At 36.8% G+C, this 22,038-nt stretch overlaps 1 protein-coding gene across 6 annotated transcripts in view; it reads right to left on the bottom strand.

Moving 5' to 3' along the window:
- KIF2C (kinesin family member 2C) overlaps positions 1–21,108 on the bottom strand; it is a 32,012-nt gene extending 10,904 nt beyond the window's left edge. For 5 of the 6 annotated variants that reach the window (XR_015798394.1, XR_015798395.1, XM_088153600.1 and 2 more), the window contains exons 1-10: positions 20,943–21,108; positions 16,452–16,546; positions 14,274–14,378; positions 9,955–10,003; positions 7,684–7,806; positions 6,491–6,610; positions 5,898–5,998; positions 4,825–4,920; positions 3,562–3,616; positions 2,948–3,110 (exon numbers count right to left, since the gene is read on the bottom strand). Coding sequence is in view for 4 of the 6 variants with exons in the window: in XM_088153600.1 (XP_088009726.1) it covers positions 2,948–3,110; positions 3,562–3,616; positions 4,825–4,920; positions 5,898–5,998; positions 6,491–6,610; positions 7,684–7,806; positions 9,955–10,003; positions 14,274–14,378; positions 16,452–16,546; positions 20,943–21,006 (971 nt within the window). In the remaining 2 variants the exon portion in view is untranslated. Of the gene's footprint in view, positions 1–2,947; positions 3,111–3,561; positions 3,617–4,824; positions 4,921–5,897; positions 5,999–6,490; positions 6,611–7,683; positions 7,807–9,954; positions 10,004–14,273; positions 14,379–16,451; positions 16,547–16,752; positions 17,019–20,942 lie in introns of those variants that run through there. The other variant, XM_088153602.1, reaches the window with a different exon arrangement.
- Between the last annotated feature and the right edge of the window lie 930 nt (positions 21,109–22,038).

Raw genomic sequence — 22,038 nt, 5'->3', positions numbered from 1 at the left:
CAAGGAGTAATCAGAATAACAGGCAAGTTTGGCCTTGGAATACAAAATGAAGCAGGGCAAAGGCTAATACAAGCTGGTCATAGCAAACACTCTTTTCCAACAACACAAGACATCACCAGATGGTCAATACCGAAACCAGATTGATTATATACTTTGCAGCCAAAGATGGAGAAGCTCTATACAAACAGCAAAAATAAGACCAGGAGCTGACTGTGGCTCAGATCATGAGCTTCTTACTGCAAAATTTAGGCTTAAATGGAAGAACATAGGGAAAACCACTAAAACACTCAGGTATGACTTAGATCATATTCCTTGTGAGTACACAGTGAAGGTGATGAATAGATTTAGGGGATTAGATTTGGTAGACAGAGTGCCTGAAGAACTATGGACAGAGGTCCATAACATTGTACAGGAGGCAGCAACTAAAACCATCCCAAAGAAAAAGAAATGCAAGAAAGCAAAATGGCTGTCTGATGAGGCTTTACAAATAGCTGTGGAAAGAAGGAATGCAAAAAGCAAGGGTGAAAGGGAAAGATATAGGCAACAGAATGCAGATTTCCAGAGAATAGCAAGGAGAGATAAGAAGGCCTTCTTAAATGAACAATGCAAAGAAATCGAGGAAAACAATAGAATGGGGAAGACTAGAGATCTCTTCAAGAAAATTGGAGATATCAAAGGAACGTTTAGTGCAAAGATAGGCATGATAAAGGACAGAAAAGGTAGGGACCTAACAGAAGCAGAAGAGATTAAGAAGAGGTGGTAAGAATACACAGAAGAACTATACAAGAAAGATCTTAATGTCCCTGATGTCCATGCTGTTGTGGTCACTGACCTTGAGCCAGACATCCTATAGAGTGAAGTCAAGTGGGCCTTAGGAAGCATTGCTAACAACAAAGCTAGTGGAGATGACAGTATTCCAGCTGAGTTATTTAAAATACTAAAAGACGATGCTGTTAAAGTGCTGCACTCAATATGCCAACAAGTTTGGAAAATGTAACAGTGGCCACGGGATTGGAAAAGGTCAGTTTACGTTCCAATTCCAAAGAAGGGCAATGCCAAAGAATGCTCAAACTATCACACAATTGCGCTCATTTCACATGCTAGCAAGGTTATGCTCAAAATCCTATAAGCTAGGCTTCAGCAGTATGTGAACCGAGAACTACTGGATGTACAAGCTGGGTTTCGAAGAGGCAGAGGAACTAGAGATCAAATTGCCAACATTTGCTGGATCATGGAGAAAGCACGAGAGTTCCAGAAAAACATCTACTTCTGTTTCATTGACTATGCAAAAGCCTTTGATTGTGTGGATCACAATAAACTGTGGCAAATTCTTAAAGAGATGAGGGTACCAGACCACCTTACCTGTCTCCTGAGAAATCTGTATGCGAGCCAAGAAGCAACAGTTAGAACCAGTCATGGAACAACCGATTGGTTCAAAATAGGGAAAGGAGTACGACAAGGCTGTATACTGTCACCCTGCTTATTTAACTTATATGCAGAGTACATCATGAGAAATGCCAGGCTGGAAGAATCACAAGCCGGAATTAAGATTGCAGGGAGAATCATCAATAACCTCAGATATGCAGACGATATCACCCTAATGGCAAAAAGTGAAGAAGAACTAAAGAGCCTCTTGATGCGGGTGAAAGAGGAGAGTGCGAAAGCTGGCTTGAAACTCAACATTAAAAAAACTAAGATCATGGCATCTGGACCCATCAATTCCTGGCAAATAGAAGGGGTAGAAATGGAAGCAGTAACTGACTTCATTTATTTGTGCTCCAAGATCACCGCAAACGGAGACTGCAGCCATGAAATTAAAAGACGCTTGCTCCTTGGGAGGAAAGCTATGGCAAACCTAGATGGCATATTAAAAAGCAGAGACGTCACCTTGCCGACAAAGATCCGCATAGTCAAAGCTATGGTTTTTCCAGTAGTAATGTATGGCTGTGAGAGCTGGACCATAAAGAAGGCTGAGCGCCGAAGAATTGATGCCCTTGAATTGTGGTGCTGGAGAAGACTCTTGAGAGTCCCCTGGACTGCTAGGAGGTCAAACCAGTCAATCTTAAAGGAAATCAACCCTGATTGCTCATTGGAAGGATTGATAATGAAGCTCAAGCTCAGATATTTGGTCACCTAATGCAAAGAGAGGACACTTTGGAAAAGACCCTGATGCTGGGAAAGATTGAAGGCAAAAGGAGAAGGGGACGGCAGAGGATGAGATGGTTAGATAGCATCACTGAAGCAATGAGCATGAAACTGAGCAAACTCCGGGAGGCAGTGAAGGACAGGAAGGCCTGGTGCAATATGGTTCATGGGGTCACAAAGAGTCGGACACGACTTAATGACTGAACAACAACAAAATGTTCAAAATGAGTATTTTACAAAACACATTAGCACAGGTGAAACACCCCTCTTCAAAGCATTAAAGTAGCTACATGCTGCAGAAGTTTCAGGTATTTCAAAGGCTTACTCTGGTGTGTCTGCATCTATATGTATGCACAGGCCACATTTCTATAAAGTTTACCAGCAAAGTCCATGCATGCAGAGAAAGCCAGGGAAAGCTTTCAAAATAGCTGTACCAACTCTCCCAGAGAATTTAATTTAATACTTCAAGGAGGGTTACTTCACTTGTACCAATGCACTTCGGAATACACTTCTCCATAGCCCTATTGCAGAAGCTTTATTTGCAGAGACTGCTTAAATGACCACGATAACAACTCCATACTTGCAAAGGAAATCCAATGCAGCACTTGCTGAAAGGAAGAATCATATTATATCTCTCTGATATATATATCAGCAAATACAAAGAGCAAAACTCTTAAAATATTCCATTACATTTTTTTGGTAGCATAGCACTCAGAAAGCATTATTTACGAACTAGTCCTCAGTATCTATTGTTAACTTTGAAAATTGTCAATCTTCTACCAGGAGGAAAAATATCCATTACCAGTAAACCATCTCATTGGTAGCTTTTTCATCAAATGAGAAGTCAAATCGAAAAGGCTGGTTTTCAAGATATTTTGTCAGATCCACCTTCACCTTTGGTTCATGCACCAGGATGCTGTTCTTGCTAACAACAGTGATTATATCACATTCCTTCTTTCCAAGTTCTGTTTACGAGGAAAAAAGTAGAAAAAAGGTCCATGAAATAGGACCTTGTGATTTCCACAAACATTTAAACATGTCAGGAAAACAATCATTTGCATGATTACTGCTGCACAAACTAAGCCTCAGCACAGAATCTCTTTTAGGAAAATTGTGATTACAATAAAGTGTTAGAGAAAAATTCAAACAGAAATGAAATACCATTCAGTTGAAAAGTGATAGAGTAATAAGTTATAACTCCTATGCACTACACCCCCAAGGAGATTTGTTCAAGAGGTCTATTAATGTATTCCACCCTAGTTTCAGGCTTTTGTTTGACATCACTTTAAAATGACATTTTTACTCAATAATGGCATTCTAGCTTCCAACACATAATATCTGAAGATACAAAGAACCCATTATGAGGAACAATAGTGAACTGATCCATGAATTGCTAAATTCTGAATGGCATCTTACCTTGCTTATTTAAGGGTCGTTTTCTCACGCAGACACAAATTCTATGCTCTTCTATCTTAAAAGAAGATTGCAAATCATATGAGGAGGCAAGATCAGACATCTTTTTTCACTAATCCATCAGGGTTGTCCCCGTGAGGGAGGGGAATGTCAAAAAAGTCAAGATTGCAGACACAACTGTGTGAATGTGCATGCAGCTGTGGCTACCATCTTGACTTTTTTTGACCCTGACAAGCATTAAAAAGAACCAGGGTTTTGATTGTGCAGTCGTGGCCATCAACTTGACTTTTTTGACACACACACACACACACACACACCAGTGGCACCCCAGAATCCATGCATGTTTTAAGAATAAAAAGCATAAAAGCACTCATCAGAAAAGAGGCTTTGTTGAGAACTCTGCATGACCACAAAATGTGATCTACAGGGTTGCTGTTGTTGTTGTGGGGAAAATAGGAAGTAAGAATATTAGGTATGTTCACTGCCTTGAATTTTATATAAAAAAGTCAGGATAAAATTATTATTATATTATTATTATTAAAGAGATTGAAAACAGTAGTGTCACTGTAATGAAGAATATAACTTTACTTCTTTAAAATTACTTTTTTCAAAGATCTAAGAAAACTTCATATGTATTATAATAGCATCAGATGTCAATCTTTTTCGGGAATTTTAATCTGAGGAATGCTGAATATGATGATGATTTTGACAGTTTCCCCTATCCCCGCAAAGACATAACATAGCAACCAAAATTAAATATTTCTGTTACTATCACTCACATGACTTATCTGGACAAAACAGATAAGCAAATATCATCAGGAAAACTTTAGAAATAGGCATAATGAAACCTAAATTGCCAATTTCTCCTCTTTAGATTAATTATTTATAAGTATACCTTACACTCTGATCATAAACTATTTATTCAGAGATAAGATCCAACTAATTCCACATTGCAACATATTGCGCTTTGAGGTTTTAGATGATTTTGCTCCACATTAGATCTCCACTTGATGTTACCTGCCCATTATAGTATTAGGACTCTTTTAAGTAATACAATAAATACATTTAGGAACTCATTTCAAATAATCCAGAAAATACATGTAGATTAGGAGAAGCTCTCCTGCACAAGTAATTTACTTTCTGGTTATTGATGTTTGCCAAGAATTCTATTTCTTGCCTTTTAAATGTGGTTATCATATTCCAAGAAAAGCATTTACTAATACTAAATGAGAAGACATTTAAGGTAGTTTACATATCTTTACTTACCGGATCATTCATTGATAATGATTGGCAGTTAATAGTAGTTCGATATTCTTTAACCATTCGTGCAAAATCCCAGTTTGGACAACTACTGTCAAATTCCTGTAAGATAAAATAGGTGGTCTTGGATTAGTGAGAATCAAGGACGCAAAATCTTTTTCTTCTCTTAACTATATGTAGTGCTAATTTGAAAATAGAGGGATTATAGAAAAGCAAATAATTAAGCAAAAATTTCAGCTGGATATTGTCTGTTATGTTACTTGGGCTGAAGTCTTCTTTATAAAAGTTTTATCAGGTAATAATTCAGTCTGCTTGTACAAATGGGAAACCTGTGTACCTCCAGATGTTGCTGAAGCATAGTTCTCATTAACCAGTCTGGCTAATCATAAGCAATGCTTAGAATGATAATCCACCACCATCTGGAAGGCCAGAAATTTACAGTGTTTCCCAACTCTGGCAACTCCCAGAAGTATGGACTTCAACTCCCAGAATTCCACAACCAGCACAGCCATTGCTGAGAATTCTGGAAGTTGAAGCCCACACATCTGGAAGTTGCCAAAGGTGGGAAATACTGATCTAAAGAATCCAGCATGCCCAGACAGCTTACTGCAACATACATACATCTGGCATAAACCTTTTTTTAGAAGTATAGCCAGTAGGGATGCACAAAACCAAATGTTCCAAAAAAGATTCCAAAGAACTGTAGAATGTTCTGTTTTACCTATCACACTGATTCTGATGTTCTGGGGTGGTGAATTGAACTGAATTGAATTCTCCACCTGACAACACCAAATACTATTCCCAATATAGAGGATTAATTTTCCAGAATGCTTGGTGTTGTATATTCCTTATAGTTAGGGAACATTCTGTCAGCTGCAACTACTACCATTTGTGGAAATATATTATTGGACATTATGCATTAAATGCAGAATGATTTTTCATGCAAAATATTCATGAGATGAAAAATATTTTGCATGAATGCAAAAATATTTTTCATGTCACCTGAGTCACAGCATTCAGCTATTAAATGAAACATCATGCAGAAATTTCACTTGAAGAATTAAGCATCACATTCTTACCTGTGCCCGCCTGTTTCTTATTTCAGAAAACTGGGCTCTTTTCTCTTCCCTCTTATTTTTCATTTTTTCCATTTCTTTTACAATATTAGATTTCCTCCGAGCTACAGGAAGCAGGGGTATTATTATTGACAGAAAAATTAAACAAACTAAATTCAAAAACTGCTATTCTATCTGTAAGTTTTCCAGATGGCCCTGAATAACTGAAAAGTTTACCATTTTATTGCCCTTAAGGACAATATCAGTTAATAATATTAATTAACTTCTGGTATAGGGATATGCAGGTTCAAGTTTATATTGAAATCATATAGCATGATCAGGAGTCCCACCTACTGCTATTATTTCAACAGACTGATTTGTTGGTATATTTTGAATATGCAAGGTAACACTACATGTTTCAGAGCTAAACTTCTTTTTCACTTTTGACTGGTAAGAACAACCCAAGTTAAAGCCAAGCTTTAATTAAGATATTCCATTATCTATTCACCAGCTCCATAAAGAAGACAGTAACAGAAGCTACCTGCCAGACTAAGCATTGTTCATTAAAGAGACAGAATTAAGGAATTATGAAGTAAACCTGGTAACCTTTCTTCTACCTTGAATGGCTGCAGAAACAATTCTGAGAGACTGTGGAGGTTCTTCTGTCACTTCATTACCATTAGGTTGAATACTGCATCTATCAGAAGAGTAACTAGTCCTAGATCGAGCTCGTACAACTGTTGAAGCAAGAAGCTACTGGTTAAAAACAATGGCCAAGACAACATAAAAAACAACACGATGGCTTGTAGTGTTTAATTCAGAGGAAGAGAAACATTAACTCCTAAAGGGCCTCCAACTACTCCCTTCACCCATTGTGAACCTGATATCTAGAATTTAACTAGTTTAAGTTTATCAAAATAATTCTCTTCTGCCACCTCTAGAGAAAAAATATTAGCCAAATGCTACTTAAGCATTTGCACAAAGCCACTAGAATTTAGTCCAAAATACTCTTGTGAGTCACATTTTTATTTGATGAAATTTCCCTGGATCTTCTCAACATTCTTCTGAACCAGAGTATGGCCCTAGTGACACCAGATGGCACACATCGACTCAAAATTTTAAGAAACTAAAATTTAAACTTTATATATAACTTAAAAATGATCAAACTGTTGGAAGTCAAATCCTGGAAGATTTGCATCCTTGTGTGACATCACAAGATTGTAATGTATGTATGTGTGGATGTATATTTGTGTGTGTATACAAACACACATATGCATGTTTGTATTTTTGGTGTTTGTAATCCTGCATAAAATAATGAGATAGTGTCCAACACACAACATCTATCACAGAGGCTCAGAGAGCAGTGAGTTACATCCTGAATATAAGGAGTATCTGTAATATTCAGGATGGTGTCAAGTCCAAATCAATGAAGACTGGTTGGCTGGCTGACTAAATAGTCAGCCACCAAACTGTATGATTCAAATTAGGAAGACAAAGGAAACTGTGCCATTTCACTATACCAATTGTTGTGGTTGCAACAGTATTCTAGAGTCTTCTAGTGGCAAACAAAATTGTGCTAAACCACTGGATATAAAATGTCTGAGCAAGACAACACAAGTAAATGTTTAGTTTTGCAGTTAGAATGTGAACAGAGTTGGCTTTAGACTGAAATGTCAATCCAGTTCCAAATATTCAGGGGAGCATTCAGTAATACTGATTTATAAGATCTTTTAATATTCAGAAATGAGCAATATCCTTCTCCAGTTTACTTGCATAAATTAAGTATATAGTCAGATTATATTTTACTCACCAGGAAGAGCTGAATGGCTTCGAGGTGGTACAGAAGCAGGTGTTTCTACTTCCATATCATTTTCCAGAGGACTGTTCTGTGGTTCTGCTATGACCGACATTTTGCTACCTTGGAACCTCAGTGCTAAGGAAAGTAAGAACAAAATATTGTTAGGAAGCAACTTAAGAGCATGTAGCTAAGATAGAAACTGATTTAGTGAAGTGAATTTAAGATTGTGAATGTGTGGAGGGGGGATATACCTGATGTCAAATATTTGGGATCTAACAATCCTACATACACTCACTATTCAAATGACAAGTTACTATGTATGTTTGCAAAAATATAGAAAAGTTTAACTTTCCTACAAGTAATTTTTATGGGATTTGCCATTCTTGATTCAAACTCTGAGCAGTGACACTTGAAGATGTAATCAACAGTTATAAAACTCAGAAGCACACATAACTTGGGGGCTTAAATTTAAGTTATTCCATTATGAAAGATGCATTGAACTATTTAAAATCCTACTTTTCTACCTAAAAAGCTCCCAGAACAAGATAATTATGAAAGAGAATTAAAAACATGACTTACAATGAAAAATACTCTACATACGTTTAAAACAGTCAGAAGTGCAAGATGGTTAATCAGCTAAAGGTAAAAAAAAAAAAAAAAAAAAAGGGGGCAAAGGTCCTCAGCTCCATGCCTGGAGGCAAGAACTGGATGTAGATGAAACTTAGGATCCACAAAATACTCTTAACAGTATTACGCTTTTGGGGATGTGATATGCAATTAAGTGCTACAATTAGGTCAAGATGAAATCAATGAAGAATTCCTAAACATATCTGTTGCTTGTTTCTTATGTTCATATCACAAGACTCACAGATCATAAACTTTTCTGATGAAATTAACACTTTGGTAACTTTGCTCATCATTTTATAATATGCTTCATTTACCAACCTTTTTTTGAAGAGGGAGAAAAATCAAGATTCCTTCCTCACTCAGAGTTCATTGTACTATTTTTGCACTTCTCTTCCTGTTATTATATAGTGTCCCTTAATGTAGAGAAGCACTGACTACACAGAACATTTCAAGTCTACAGTAACATGCCGATTTCACAAATACAGTGGTACCTCGGGTTACGAATGCCTCTGCTTACGAACTTTTCGGGTTGCAACCAGCTCCGGCCGCAAAAATTTACCTCGGTTTGCGAACTCTGCCTCGGGGTACGAACCGGATCCGCGGCCATTTTCCGCCATGACACGTGGTCCGCGGCCATTTTCCGCCCATGCCACATGGTCTGCGGCAATTTTTCCGCCTGTGCCACGTGGTCTTTGGCCATTTTTCCGCCCGTGCCACGTGGTCCGCGGCTGTTTTTCCACCCTGCCACCCGGTCCGCGGCCGTTTTTCCGCCCTGCCGCATGGTCCGCGGACGCTGGAACGGATTAACGGTAATTACATTGAACCTTATGGGAAAATTTGCTTCGGGTTGCAAACAAATCGGGTTGCGACCAGAGTCACGGAACGGATTAAATTCGTAACCCGAGGTACCACTGTATTAAAATAGTTAATAAAAGAAATACTCTCAACCATCAGTATATATACACATACTCCACATAACTTGTGGCAGGAACAAAATATCACTATTGTTTAATTGGAAGTTTTATTGGGTTCTTCTATCAGCAAAATGAACGCTGCTGGTAGATTACATTCCTTAAGTCTGTTCTAGAGCTCTCTAGAACAAATCCAGAGGGTTTAAAGGAAGAAGCAGGAAAAAAATCCTACTAAACAAGGGGAAGTTTGCTCAAGGGATATTGAATATAGGCATTAAGATCTCACTCCACAAAACATATTTGTTGAAAAGATTAATTGCTCAGTATTATATTTTTAGAATGTTCTAGCTCTTAAGAAAGTAAAAGTAAATTAAAGTATAATAAGAAAATACAATAATGGTTTAAGTAGTAGTGAACAATCACATTAGTATTACACGTGTACAGCATAATGATACTGTTGCTGTCATACTAAACTGCAGTTATGGAAGCCTGGGGAGAATCCTAAGCATAAAATACACATATCTTTTCCAAATCCATACTTGGACAAGGACATGCTATACAGAACTTCTGAAAAAAAACATGAATATGTACCTAGAATCAGTATGCACAAGACATTTAAGAGGCTTACGTGTTTTGTTTTTACTAGTCATATGCTACATTTGAAATAGGACAGCTTCAGGAAGTCATTTTCAGGATAGAAGGCTGGAACTATTTGTAATACTTATGGCAATTAAAATATTTTTACCTTCTCTGGGACCAGGAATTTTTGAGAGTGTTGTTCTGCGATTTTGTCTCTAAAGTTAAAAAAAGTTCCAATTTAGTAAATAACAAAAGTCTTATTTTGCAATGCATAATAATAATGTTACTGTAGTAGAAGTAAGCCTAAGAAAGCTGTTTTCATTTAGCTGCATAAATATTGCTGAAAACACATGGAAAGCACACCAGCAATGAAAATTACTCTCTTGCAAGATTTTTCACTGGCTGATGTTTTTATGTTGGTTGTGAAGAAGCAGAAGCAGAAGTTGGTTGGTGGGGCGGGGGGCAGAGTGCAATCTGTTCTTCCACTAGCCCACTCACCCAACTGTATGGAATTCCTAGCCTGCACAGAATTCCTTATCCCTTATGACAACTAAGAAACTTGGTGGCTGAAGTACGTGATCTTTAACATGAGAAAAACAGTGTTTATGTCCTGAAGATACATTGAAACATTTTAAAACAACTGAATTTAATCTAACTGAATAAGACAGCTGATGAATAAAAAAAATATTTGAATGGAATCTGGTGCTCTCCATATCATTTAGACAAATTCCTAGCCAGTGTGGATAGCAATACCAGCCAATATGGCCAATTACAGATTCTGCAACATCTAAGGAGGCCCCAGATTGCCTTTACAAGATATACTGGTGGATACCAATACAAATGCATATTGATACTAAATGCTTATCTAAACAGTTAATAATAAATTGTATTTCTCACATGAGAGGTCTAAACAAAATGACTTTGTCCTTATTCTTTGTCTTCTAAACTATCTAGCACCATACTAAATATTTTAGAAACAATTATATTTTGATTTAATCAACAGTTGCTCTTGAGAAGAAGTCTAAACTAGAAACTGAATACACATAGACCATTTTTATACCACCTTGGAATAAGTACAAAAATTAGAACTAGATAAAGCATCAATTTAGAAAGCAATTAGTGAACTGTTCTAATAAAATTTCTCTTTTTAACTTCCATAAATTTCACTACAGTAGATAGTTTATATTTAGGAAACAATTAAAAACTATTTGCCAATTCATTTTGTCAAGATTTGTTTAAATATTTAAACTTTGCTGAACAAGCCAGATGATTTCTTGCAGATGAACAAAACAAAATTTGTCCAGCTGATTTGTTTCTTTCCACACATTTGCCAAAATGTAAATGGTATTCCAAATGTCCTATCAGCAGGAAAAAATTGTTTTGCCTGTTTGTGAAAATGTACTTTTTGTTTACTAGGGGTATGATTTATGTGTGTGTTTTGGGCTTCTTAAATGGGGCCTGAAATGTTGCCTATTTGCCAGGGCAGGAATTTATAGAAAATGTGAGGAATGCAAATATTTAGATTCCAAATCCCACCCACCCCCCAAAAGTTTTTACTAGATTTTAATATCTATATTAGTAGAGATTTTCAATGTCGCTATGACAATCTACAGCAACTAAGCTTTAAGTCTTTCAATTCAGGGATATTCTGTATACATGAACCAATAAATGTTGCAAATATTATATGATAAACTATTATAATGATACTGAAATTTCAATAAAATTAAAAGGCATCAATTTTGGATCACATATCTAAAACTCACCTTATCTGCTATATAGTTAACACACTGTAAAAATCACTAAGATATGTATTAAGTAGTTTTGTATTCAAAAAGTATTGGCCTGATTTTACTTCTCACCATTAGTATTTAATACTATTGTAGTACAAACATTTAATTCCAAGATTTAATTTGATCAGGTTTCTGACTCCAACCAATTTTCCATTGGATTGTCAATGTGGACCATATTTGATGGTCTATTGGGCATATGTTAAAAGGCTTTTTTCTGAAATTAATTTCCAAATCAGATTGTGAGTTAACAATCCAATTTGAAAATCTGAATCAGCAACTGAAAATTGACCTGACCCATATACTGCTGGCAACAGTCCAAAATAAGGATATTATGATTATGGTGAATTTCTGGGGATCAATATGAGTTCTTTTTTGAAAAAGAAATATTTAGTAAGATGTCAAAAAAAATCACAAAAAAGCTTCAAGACAATAAATAAAGAATAATCAAACACCAAGAATAAAGTGAAAGCACTGTAGTAAAAGCTAAAGAAGGGTGTATGTATTACCAAACATCTCAAATTATTATGTCAAACTCTTCACTAATGGCAAGGATTTAATGAATTCAATACATGCTGGAGCGTAACATAAGCAACTCAGGATTATCAGTTAAAATAGAGAAGCTATGATAGAAGTACATCAGATAAGTTCAAAACTACTTTCCTAGAGAGATTTCACAGTAGCTAGAACAATTAATGCACTAAAAGAGATTTAGCCTGATTAGGCATGTAATTCAAGAAAGTGTGAACCAATTTGAACACATGCCACAGATAATATTACTACATTATTTGAGAAAATGTGTAAAAATTAAAAATGAGTGAGAGAAAAGTAATTGTTTCCAAAAACAGTGTCATATGAAAACTAGTGGGGTGTGCGTGTATATAGAGAGAGAGAATGATTTCAAATTCAAATTCTTGAATTTATGATCAAAGATCAGCAAGATAATTATTTCCATTATTATTATACTATAATTATATCCCACCTTCCTTCTAAGCAGTTCAAAGTGCTACATATGGTTCTCCAAATACATTTCATCTTCACAGGATAGGCTGACAGGGTTATCCAATGAATTTCATAATTGTGCATGAGGATCTGAACCTGGGTATCCTAATCTGACATGTCCATCTCTCTCTCAAACACATATACACTACACATATTTAGCAGTATATAGGGAAAGATAGTGGCAGAGAACAAAGAGCGCTTAAATGGGTCTTGGTGAAATGGAGTGAACGCTGCTGTTCATAACACACCAAATGGGATCACACACTGCACTCACTTATGGTTTGTTTTACTGAATAAATTACAATGGCTAAAGGACAATGGCTGGGTTTAAACAACATATTAAACCAAAATCAAACAACAATATTATGTTATAGGGTAGCTGAGACCATGATAACTAGGCAAGAAATAAAGTTTATAAAGGAAGATAACAACTGCAGATAATATTGGCTAATTCTGCAAGGAATGACAGAAGCTTCCTGGCCTCCAGAAAAGGGAATGCCAGCTACTTCAGTTTATTAAGAAAATATCCACTGCCAAAATTTCTCTTCTAGGTATTTGTTTCAGACACAGAAGCAGTTTAATAAGCCTTGGCAGTTCACCTCTCTCCCCTTAACTTCTTACCCTTTGTCTTGGTCAGGCTTAAGAATCTCCAAGGGGAGGGTGCCAAGTAAACATCTGTGGCAGTTATTCCAGAGCAGCACAGGGGCCACCCCAGAGAAGAATGAGCTCACCTTCCGTTGTATTCCCACTGGAATGGGACCCTCGGCAACCCTTCCCTACCAGCATTTCTCCCTTTTGCCCTGCCTATCTTCAGGTCTTCCTTTTAAATCATCCTTGTCCCAGCTTGTATGCCATCCCAGTGCATTGTTCCCTGCCCCATCTGACGGAAGTACAGTGGAACCTCGGGTTACGAATTTAATTCGTTCCGTGACTCTGGCCGCAACCCGAATTGGTCACAACCCGAAGGAAATTTCCCCATAAGGTTCAATGTAATTACCGTTAATCCGTTCTGGCGTGGAGGACAGGGAGGCGGCTATTGCTTGGAGGGAGAGTCCCCCTCCCTACGACCACATGTCAGGGGCGGAAAATGGCCGCGGACCACGTGTCAGGGGCGGAAAAATGGCCGCGGACCACGTGTCAGGAGCGGAAAAATGGCCGCGGACCGTGTCACGGGAGGGAAAATGGCCGCGTATCCTGCTCGTACCCCGAGGCGGAGTTCGCAAATCAAGGTAAATTTTTGCAGCCAGAGCTGGTCGTAACCCGAAAAGTTCGTTAACAGAGGCGTTCGTAACCCGAGGTTCCACTGTAACTGTCATTAAGACAAGCCATTAAAGAAGCAGCAATCAGTATTTGTAGAAAATAGTGACATATACTTGTGCCTTCTTGGGAGAGAAAACTTCTCTTGGGGAGCATATGAGTACCTATATCATCAGCACTATATTCAGAGCATATATGACTAATATATTTCAAGTATTTTTTAAAATTAAATATAAACACTGATAAAGAGTTGAAATGTGGATTAACAATGTAACAAGTATTTAAAACTTCACACATTAATAGAGAGGCAAGAATTTAATAATGAAATGTTTAAACATGCAAAAAATTCATTAGGTTTGAAACCTTGTTTAAAAGATAAACATTTTAAGTACCATGTTGCTTGATCAAGAATCAGAAGAATAACTTGAGGTTAATATACCTGTATGGTTACATTGTCCCGAACTGGAAGGCTCTCTTTTACATCAGCAACAACTGGAGCTGTAGACAGTTCTGGATTTATTGCTAGCACATCATCAAGGTCAATCTTCAAACAGGGAAAAATACATACAAAACAGAATGAAAAATCTAAAACATGTTTAAACATCAGCCTCAGATATCATCAATCCATTCAAGTCAATAATTTGCTTGGCATGGCAAGTTTAAAAGATAAGCAGTACAGTGATTGTTTCGCTGAGCTGATATTAAGATATTAAACCACCTGTCCACCAATACCATTCAGGTTTTATACAGTTCCATGGGAGGCAGTATATTTCAAAAGATACTGGGAAAGCTATTGACCACAAGTGCTTTAATCTGCAGTAACTACTTAGTACATCCCAACGATTCCTTAATATTTATTGTAAGACAGTGCAAATGTTATTACTTACTGAATATTAATTTTAAGAAAGACTGACACTACAAAAAGGATATTCACTATCCAGGACAAAAACAATAAATAAAGCTCTGCGGGTGACTTCTCCTTCACAGTTTTAGGCGTTTACAGAAGTAGAGTGAATGTCATGTCCACCAAGTCTACTTGCTTGACCTTAGAATGACATCATAATCCTATTAATACTGCTGCAATATTCTAACAGTCATTTTCTTGACCTGCAAAGCCACCCATAAAGCAAGTGTATGAATCTGAGATTCCAGATAACAATTCAGCTTCCACAGGTATTATATCACAAACTGAAATATTGCCACTGTTTAATACAACACTAGGTTTTGATTTTAATATGTACATTATATCAAGTCAATAGGCAGCTTTACATACATTTGTTTAATATGCATGTTAAGATATTTAACTCAATCACAGCTATGTTTATGCTGATGATAACCACTGTTGCACTAAGTGTAACAACTCCCAAATACTACATTAGACCTGTAGTCTAAAATAGCCAACTTAATAACTCAACCCCTTGCTTTTAGATTACCTGCTATATTATATGACATTCACCAGTTAGAAGAAGGTATACTACAATAATTGGAGAATATACAGTGGGCAAACTAGTGAACTAGTTACTCTTATTAACTTCTTACACTAGTAAACAAAGGAACCTAACTATTTCTGGTAAAGGACCAAACTAGGTGCTAGTGGCTGCATTTCTGAAACAAGTAGGAACAGAACAATGTAGTAAATTTAGCCAAGACAAATACAGATTTAATTTCTTTTACATTTAAAACTAATATAATTAATTTAATAATTCCCCTTCATTACAATGCTCTACATATGGCAGTGTTGGGAGATACATAAAAATTCCATGTGCTTAGTGCTACTACACATGCAATACAGGCAGTCTAGAAACAACAGTACATACAGTTATAACACAATTATATTCATCATGACAGATATGTTTTATGTACTTATTAAAATTTTACCATTTGAATTTGATAATATCTCAAAATGTTGCTAAATATCTTTAAGAAGATTGCTCAATTTTGTTTGAAAGTAAATATATATAAAATTTATTTCTGTATTGGTACTTTGTGATGCTTAAATGTTTTTTATTTTTCTTCTTGATGATTGTAATGAATAAACAATTTAATTTAATTTAAATTATAATGTGATGGCAACTTTTGAAAGAATTTTGGAGACTGTATCCAGGGGTTTTAGAAGTTGCACCTATTTTTTTTTAAAAGGACTTTGTCTCTCCAGTAGAATACTTATGTTATTAAGCAAGAACACATACTCAAATTAATTTGACATAAATCACTTATGTATGCCTTATCTTGTAAGCAATCCCAGGAATGCACTGTTTTTGTATATTTCCTTAAAATACACTGAAATTAAAAGTTTCCAGTAAGAAAATATCAACATATTTAGGGAAGCCACTATTTAGTTGGTCTCCAACAAAGAATGAAAAAAACTCCATTGTGGAATGGGAAAATAATAGCTGTTGACAAAGTAACCTTAAGATATACATTTAATAATTTCCAGCTGGAATCATCTTAATTCTACATAATTCTTTCTGGAATCATTCTAATTCTACATAAACCTTTGTACCTTATAGAAGACAGGAGACAGGCTTTAACCCAGAATTAAGGCAGAAATGTGTGCTAAATAGCTTTATACTGTATAGTGTAGTTTTATACACGGAACGTACGTTCAAGTTCTCACCTCTTTCCCTTTGAGACTGTTGTTTTCTGTCCATTCTACAGATAAAGTCATTTTTTCCAGACTCACAGTTTTGATAGTTGCACCATGGACTGCACCTAAAATTAAAAAAAAAGTTTATGGTATTTCAGAGAAGTACTAATAAAGCTAGAAAACAAGAGGAGGAAATTTCCATAAAGGCTACCTAATATGAAACATTTACTTTTGAAAAAAATAATACCGATCTGTTCACAGAACTACAAGCTCATATCTGACTTTTCATCATAGCCAAACAACTAGGTATTAATGGTATACCATAACTTACTTTCTTATGAGTAACAATCTTACAAGGCATGACTCTCCACAGTATATTTTCCCTCTTCAGTTAGATTGTTCATTGGAAATTTTAGAAACTGATTATGAGCCTTGCATCAGCCCCTCTAACCTCACTTCTGGAATAAAAACATGTTCTATAAACCAAGATTCCTAGGTGTAGCTGGGGAAGTCCAACTGCTTTTGAAAAGGAATGCCTCCTCTGACAAGAGCTTCCAATTTATATATGCAAAATTAATTATATCAAAGTAGATTACATCTGAAAGTACAATGTTGTATGTCTCCAGAAATAAACTGTAGTGAGTTCAATGAGATTTGCTCCTAAATGCATTTAAGGATAGCAGCCTAAGTATTGTTTAACTGCACTGGCACAGATTCCCAATTCTATATATAGCAAAAGATTTCCTGTCATTATCAACTGCGCTGGAAGCAACTACAAATAAAACATGACTGTTATACCCAAAGCTAAAAAATATCTGTTTCAGAGAGTTGGCTGTAGAATCTTTTAACATTCAGAGTATTGTAATCTGAAATTGATATTTGTTGTCCCAAGTTATTATCAAAAACAAAACCAGAAAAACAGATTGAGATGTTTACCAGCAATTCAATTAACAAATGTCTAACTTTCATCTATTTGATGATGATTGTTAATTCTATAAATATAGTACTTATAGTTTTGCTTTGTTTTTGTTTGGATTCTTTCTTTCTCAACCTCCAGGAAAAAAAAACCACTGTTTTAATTATCAGTTACTCTGGAATCATAAAATTCTGTGTCCAAAAGTTTAATTGGGCTATCAGAGTTTGTATTACAAAATTCTAAAACCTTCTTCATGGTCCTTCATTCAGAAGCTAGGACATAAACATTTTAAACATAGAAAAATTGTAGTTGGCTAATTGCACTAGCTATCAATTGCAGACATAAGTGATGGTACTGTACTGTAATACCCTTATAACAATTTAAATCTCCAACATTAAGGGCTGTCTCCAACCTTTTGAGTCTATTTATTAAGATCTTCCTAAACTAAGAAATCAAAACAGTAGATATTAAACATCTTCCAATTCAATTTGGCAGCCCCATCCAAAATGCCTGCCTTGCAATCATTATCCTAGCTATTAACATATGCTTAACTATGTTACAATTCACTGTTTCTAATAAACTGGTCTTGTATGCATTCAAAAATAAATATTTTCAGGACATACTTCAGTAAACAATTATAGGTAGGCCCTCTCAAGCACCTCTGAAATATAAGCAAGGTTTTCTCTCTGGCTTTTATATTACAACATGCACTATCAAAACCACCTCATCAGATCACTAACCTCTTTCACAGAATCATAGGGTTGGAAGAGACCTTAGAGGTTTTTTAGTCCAACCCCCTGCCAAGGCAAGAATCCATAGTGCATCTCAGACAAATAGCTTTCCAACCTTTGTTTGAAAACTGCAGTGATGGAGCACCCACTACTCCAGGAGGCAGACTGTTCCATTGCTGAATAGCTCTTACAGTCAGGAAATTACTCTTTATTTCAAGTTTAGCTCTATCTGTAAAGGTTCCACCCACTGGTTCTTGTCCTACCCTCAGGCACTATGGAGAATAAATTCACACCTGCTTTCATCTAACAGCCCTTCAAGTATTGGAAGACTGCTATCATGCCCCCCTCTAACTCCTCTCTTCTTTAAGTTAAACATACCTAGTTCTTTCAACTGTTCTTCATAGGATTTAGCTTCCAAGTTCCTCACCATCTTTGTTGCACTTTTCTGCACTTTTCTGCACTCTTTCCAGTTCCTCGGGATCCTTCTTGTTGTGGCAACCAAGAGTGGACAGAGTATTCCAGGTGCAGTCCAACCAGTGCAGCATAGAACACAACTATCACTACCTGTGATCTCAACATTATGCCACTGTTGATGCAGCCCAAGACTGCATTGGCTCTTTGGCAGCTCCAACAATTGCTGCCTCATGCTTAATCTATGATCTACCAAGGTACCCACATCCTTCTCACAAGTACTACTGCTAAGCCAGGTACTGCCTGTCTTGTACCTGTACATCTAATCTTTCTACCTAAGTGCAGAACCTTACATTTCTTGCCAGTGAAATGCATTTTATTGGAAAAGGCTCAATGTTTAAGTCCGTCAAGATCTTTTAACCTGTCTTAAGCCTGTCTTCTGAGCTATTAGCAATCCCTCCCAGCTTTGTATAGTCTGCAAATTTGCTGAGCGTCCCTTCCACTCCATGTCATTTACAAAAATATTGAAGAGCAATGGGCCTAGGACAGAGCCCTGAAGTACTACACTGCATGCCTCTCTCCATGTAGACATATATCCATTAAGGCCCACAAGCAGGGTACAGTTGTTCAACCAACTGCAAATCCAACTGGAAATGGGATCATCCACATTGTTCCATTTTATCAAGGAGGCTATGGTCAATTAAAGATAATCCCCTGGTTAAGAACGCCAGGTTTACAGATGACCCACAGTTAAGAAGGGAGCTTACTGTAACAAAAATCAAGTTAAATACACAATGGTTCAAGTTAATTGCACAATACAACTTTCACTGTATTATACAATAATACTGTTTCAGCTTACGTACAAATTCAACTTAAGGTCAGATTTTGGAAACAGAACTTGTTCTTAAACTGGGGACTACCTGTATATCAATTTTTTTACTGAAATCTAAGTACTCTACATCCACAACATACCCATGGCTTACTAATCATTTTGTCAAAAACACAGTAAGATTAGTCTGGCATGACCTATCTAGTAATCACCCTGTTCCTTTCTAAGTGCCTGCAAATCCATTGCTTGTCTTTTCTAGTTTTTTCCCAGAAATTGGTGTCAAGTTGACCGGTGCATCGTTTCCTAGGTCCACTTTTTTAAAAGATTGGAACATCAGCTCTTCTCCAGTCTTCTAGCACTCCCCTGTACTTCAGAGGTTCTCACATTACAGTTAGCAGATCTGAGAACTTATCAGTTGTAATCCATCTGGCTCCACCATCTTGAATTCAAAAAAACTAGTTGTTCTCTCATCGCTTCCTTATTTTGGCCTGATTTCTCTTCCGCCCTCCCATGGTGCACCTTCTGACAGGCTGGCCCACCTTTTCCTTTTATAAAAGGACAGATGCAAATAAGAATTAAGTAGTTCAGCCTTCTTCCTGTAGTCATTATCACCTTGCCATCTTCTTCAACCAAAGGCCTATTTCCTTGACTTTCCTCTTATTGTACACATACTCAAAGAAGCCTTGTTTGTTACTTTTGACATTCATTGTAAACCCCAGCTCATTCTGAGTCTTAGCATTTCTGACCCCATCCTTATAGATTTGGGCTATATCCTGATATTCTGCTTTTGTTACATTTTTTAAACTTGTTCCTTTTGTTACTCAGTTTATCAGAAAGCTCTTCATGCAGCCACACCAGTCTCCCGTTTTTCTTTCTCTTTGGTACTGTTAGTGTCTGGGCCTTAATTATTTCATTTTTCGGAATTTCCCAACTTTCCTAAATTGATTTTCCCTTCAGAATTCCCATCCATGGAATCCTTCCTACTTTTTCCCTTAGCTTATTAAATCAGTTTTCTTGAAATCTAGAACACTAATCTGGCTGCTTTCAGTTCTTCCTAACCACAGTATGGTGAATCTCCTTGTGAAAAAGCCAGTCATTTACTAGTGTTATCCAGAGCACCTATACTACTAGCATCATCTCTAGCTGAGACAATATGCACCCCAAAGATTAAGAAAATTAAATATTGTTATATAGGCCATGTTTTGGTGGTGTCAGTGGAACTTTCAGTTGATATTATTGCACGGCTGTTCTTCTAAAAGCAGCAGGCAGCGAACCGCGTGGAGGAACCGCTCAGCACACGCTCAACCCGCCAGCCGGCCCCAGCGAGTAACATTGAGCGAAACGGGTGAATGGCCCGACTCCTCCTATAAGTTGCTTCTCTGACTCAGAAGGAGCTGAGGGGACGGCAAGGCAGAGGCACAACTCTTCCCTCCTGAAGAACCCGGAGAGGGGAACAGCCTGGAATTTAGGCTGGCCTCCATCCTTCTACATCACAGACACACGAATCTGCAAGAAGACGAATGTAACTACAGCGCATGAGCATTAATCTCACGGAGCCTCCGGAGAACACCCAGGCTACGGAAGTAGGAAAAAGACATTCCAAAGCAAATCGCATTTCCCCTCTCAGCACTCACCATTGCTACGCTGAATATTAATCGATAACCCAGGCTGAAGGCACTTGTAAACGTTGGAATCCATATTATACTACCAGAGGAATCTCAGACGTCTGCAAAGCAGCAACTCCTCCTCTTTCAAAAACCGATATCGCACAAGAGCACTGAACCAACCGCCGCCGTTTTGAACGGGGCGCGCCGTAAAGGCTGCCGGGAAATTACGTCCGTCGGGCGACATCAACGTTTGCAGAACTACATCTCCTAGCATGCAGTGGGATACCCTCCCGTTCTCAAATCGTCTACTTTAAAACTACATTTCCCAGAGAGGCCTGGGAGCAAAAGATGGTAGAGTCAGTACAAATCTGATACAGAGAGTATAGGAAGTAGTAGTCCCTTAAGAAATTAAACCACATATTGTTCTCATGCTGTCTATCTGTAAGTCGTGTTATATAGGGATACATTGGGTACCTCGCGGTTTCTAACTTTAAAAAAATGGAGGATTTTATTATTATTTTTCTTTTAAAATCTTTATAGAAATATCCCGGTTTTTACCAATTATATATTATTCATATTTTTATGAATACCGGTCGTTATGCCCCTCCAACGAAACAAAAATCAACTATGGAGTCAAAATTAACAGTTTCATTTTCGGGGAAAGAAAATACCAGCACTTAATTTATTAAAGTATATATTACTCCTTTCTAGGAACACGTAACACTGACATGTTAAAATTTATGAAAGTTTTTCAGTATTCAGCACCCCCCCTCATCTTGAACATTTTTTAGTACAGTATTTATGTATAGGGTTATTTGTATAGTCTGATTTTAATTGATTAATTAATTTTAACCATTTATATGGTATCATTTTTTAATGGTTCTTGGGTCTTTGGTTTTAACTGTGAGCCGCCCAGAGTCACCCATTGGGGGAGATGGGCAACATACAAATTTAATTAATTAATTGTAAAAAATTATTAAAATGTAATAAATAAATAATACATTTGTAAAAAAATTATTAAATTCTTAGTTGCAGTGTTATTTTAATCAAGTGGCTTTCAAACGTACTCTTTAATGTTAGAGTCAACATTCAGTCTGTTGGCACAAAAGAATGTCATCAGAGA

This window comes from Python bivittatus, unplaced genomic scaffold (genome assembly GCF_059951505.1).
Source record: "Python bivittatus isolate LINGU-HERP-01145 unplaced genomic scaffold, Pbiv_v1 ctg000700_np1212, whole genome shotgun sequence".
Lineage (NCBI taxonomy): Eukaryota > Metazoa > Chordata > Lepidosauria > Squamata > Pythonidae > Python > Python bivittatus.
Note: the sequence above shows the minus strand (reverse complement) of the source record. Positions and strands in the feature narration are given on the sequence as shown.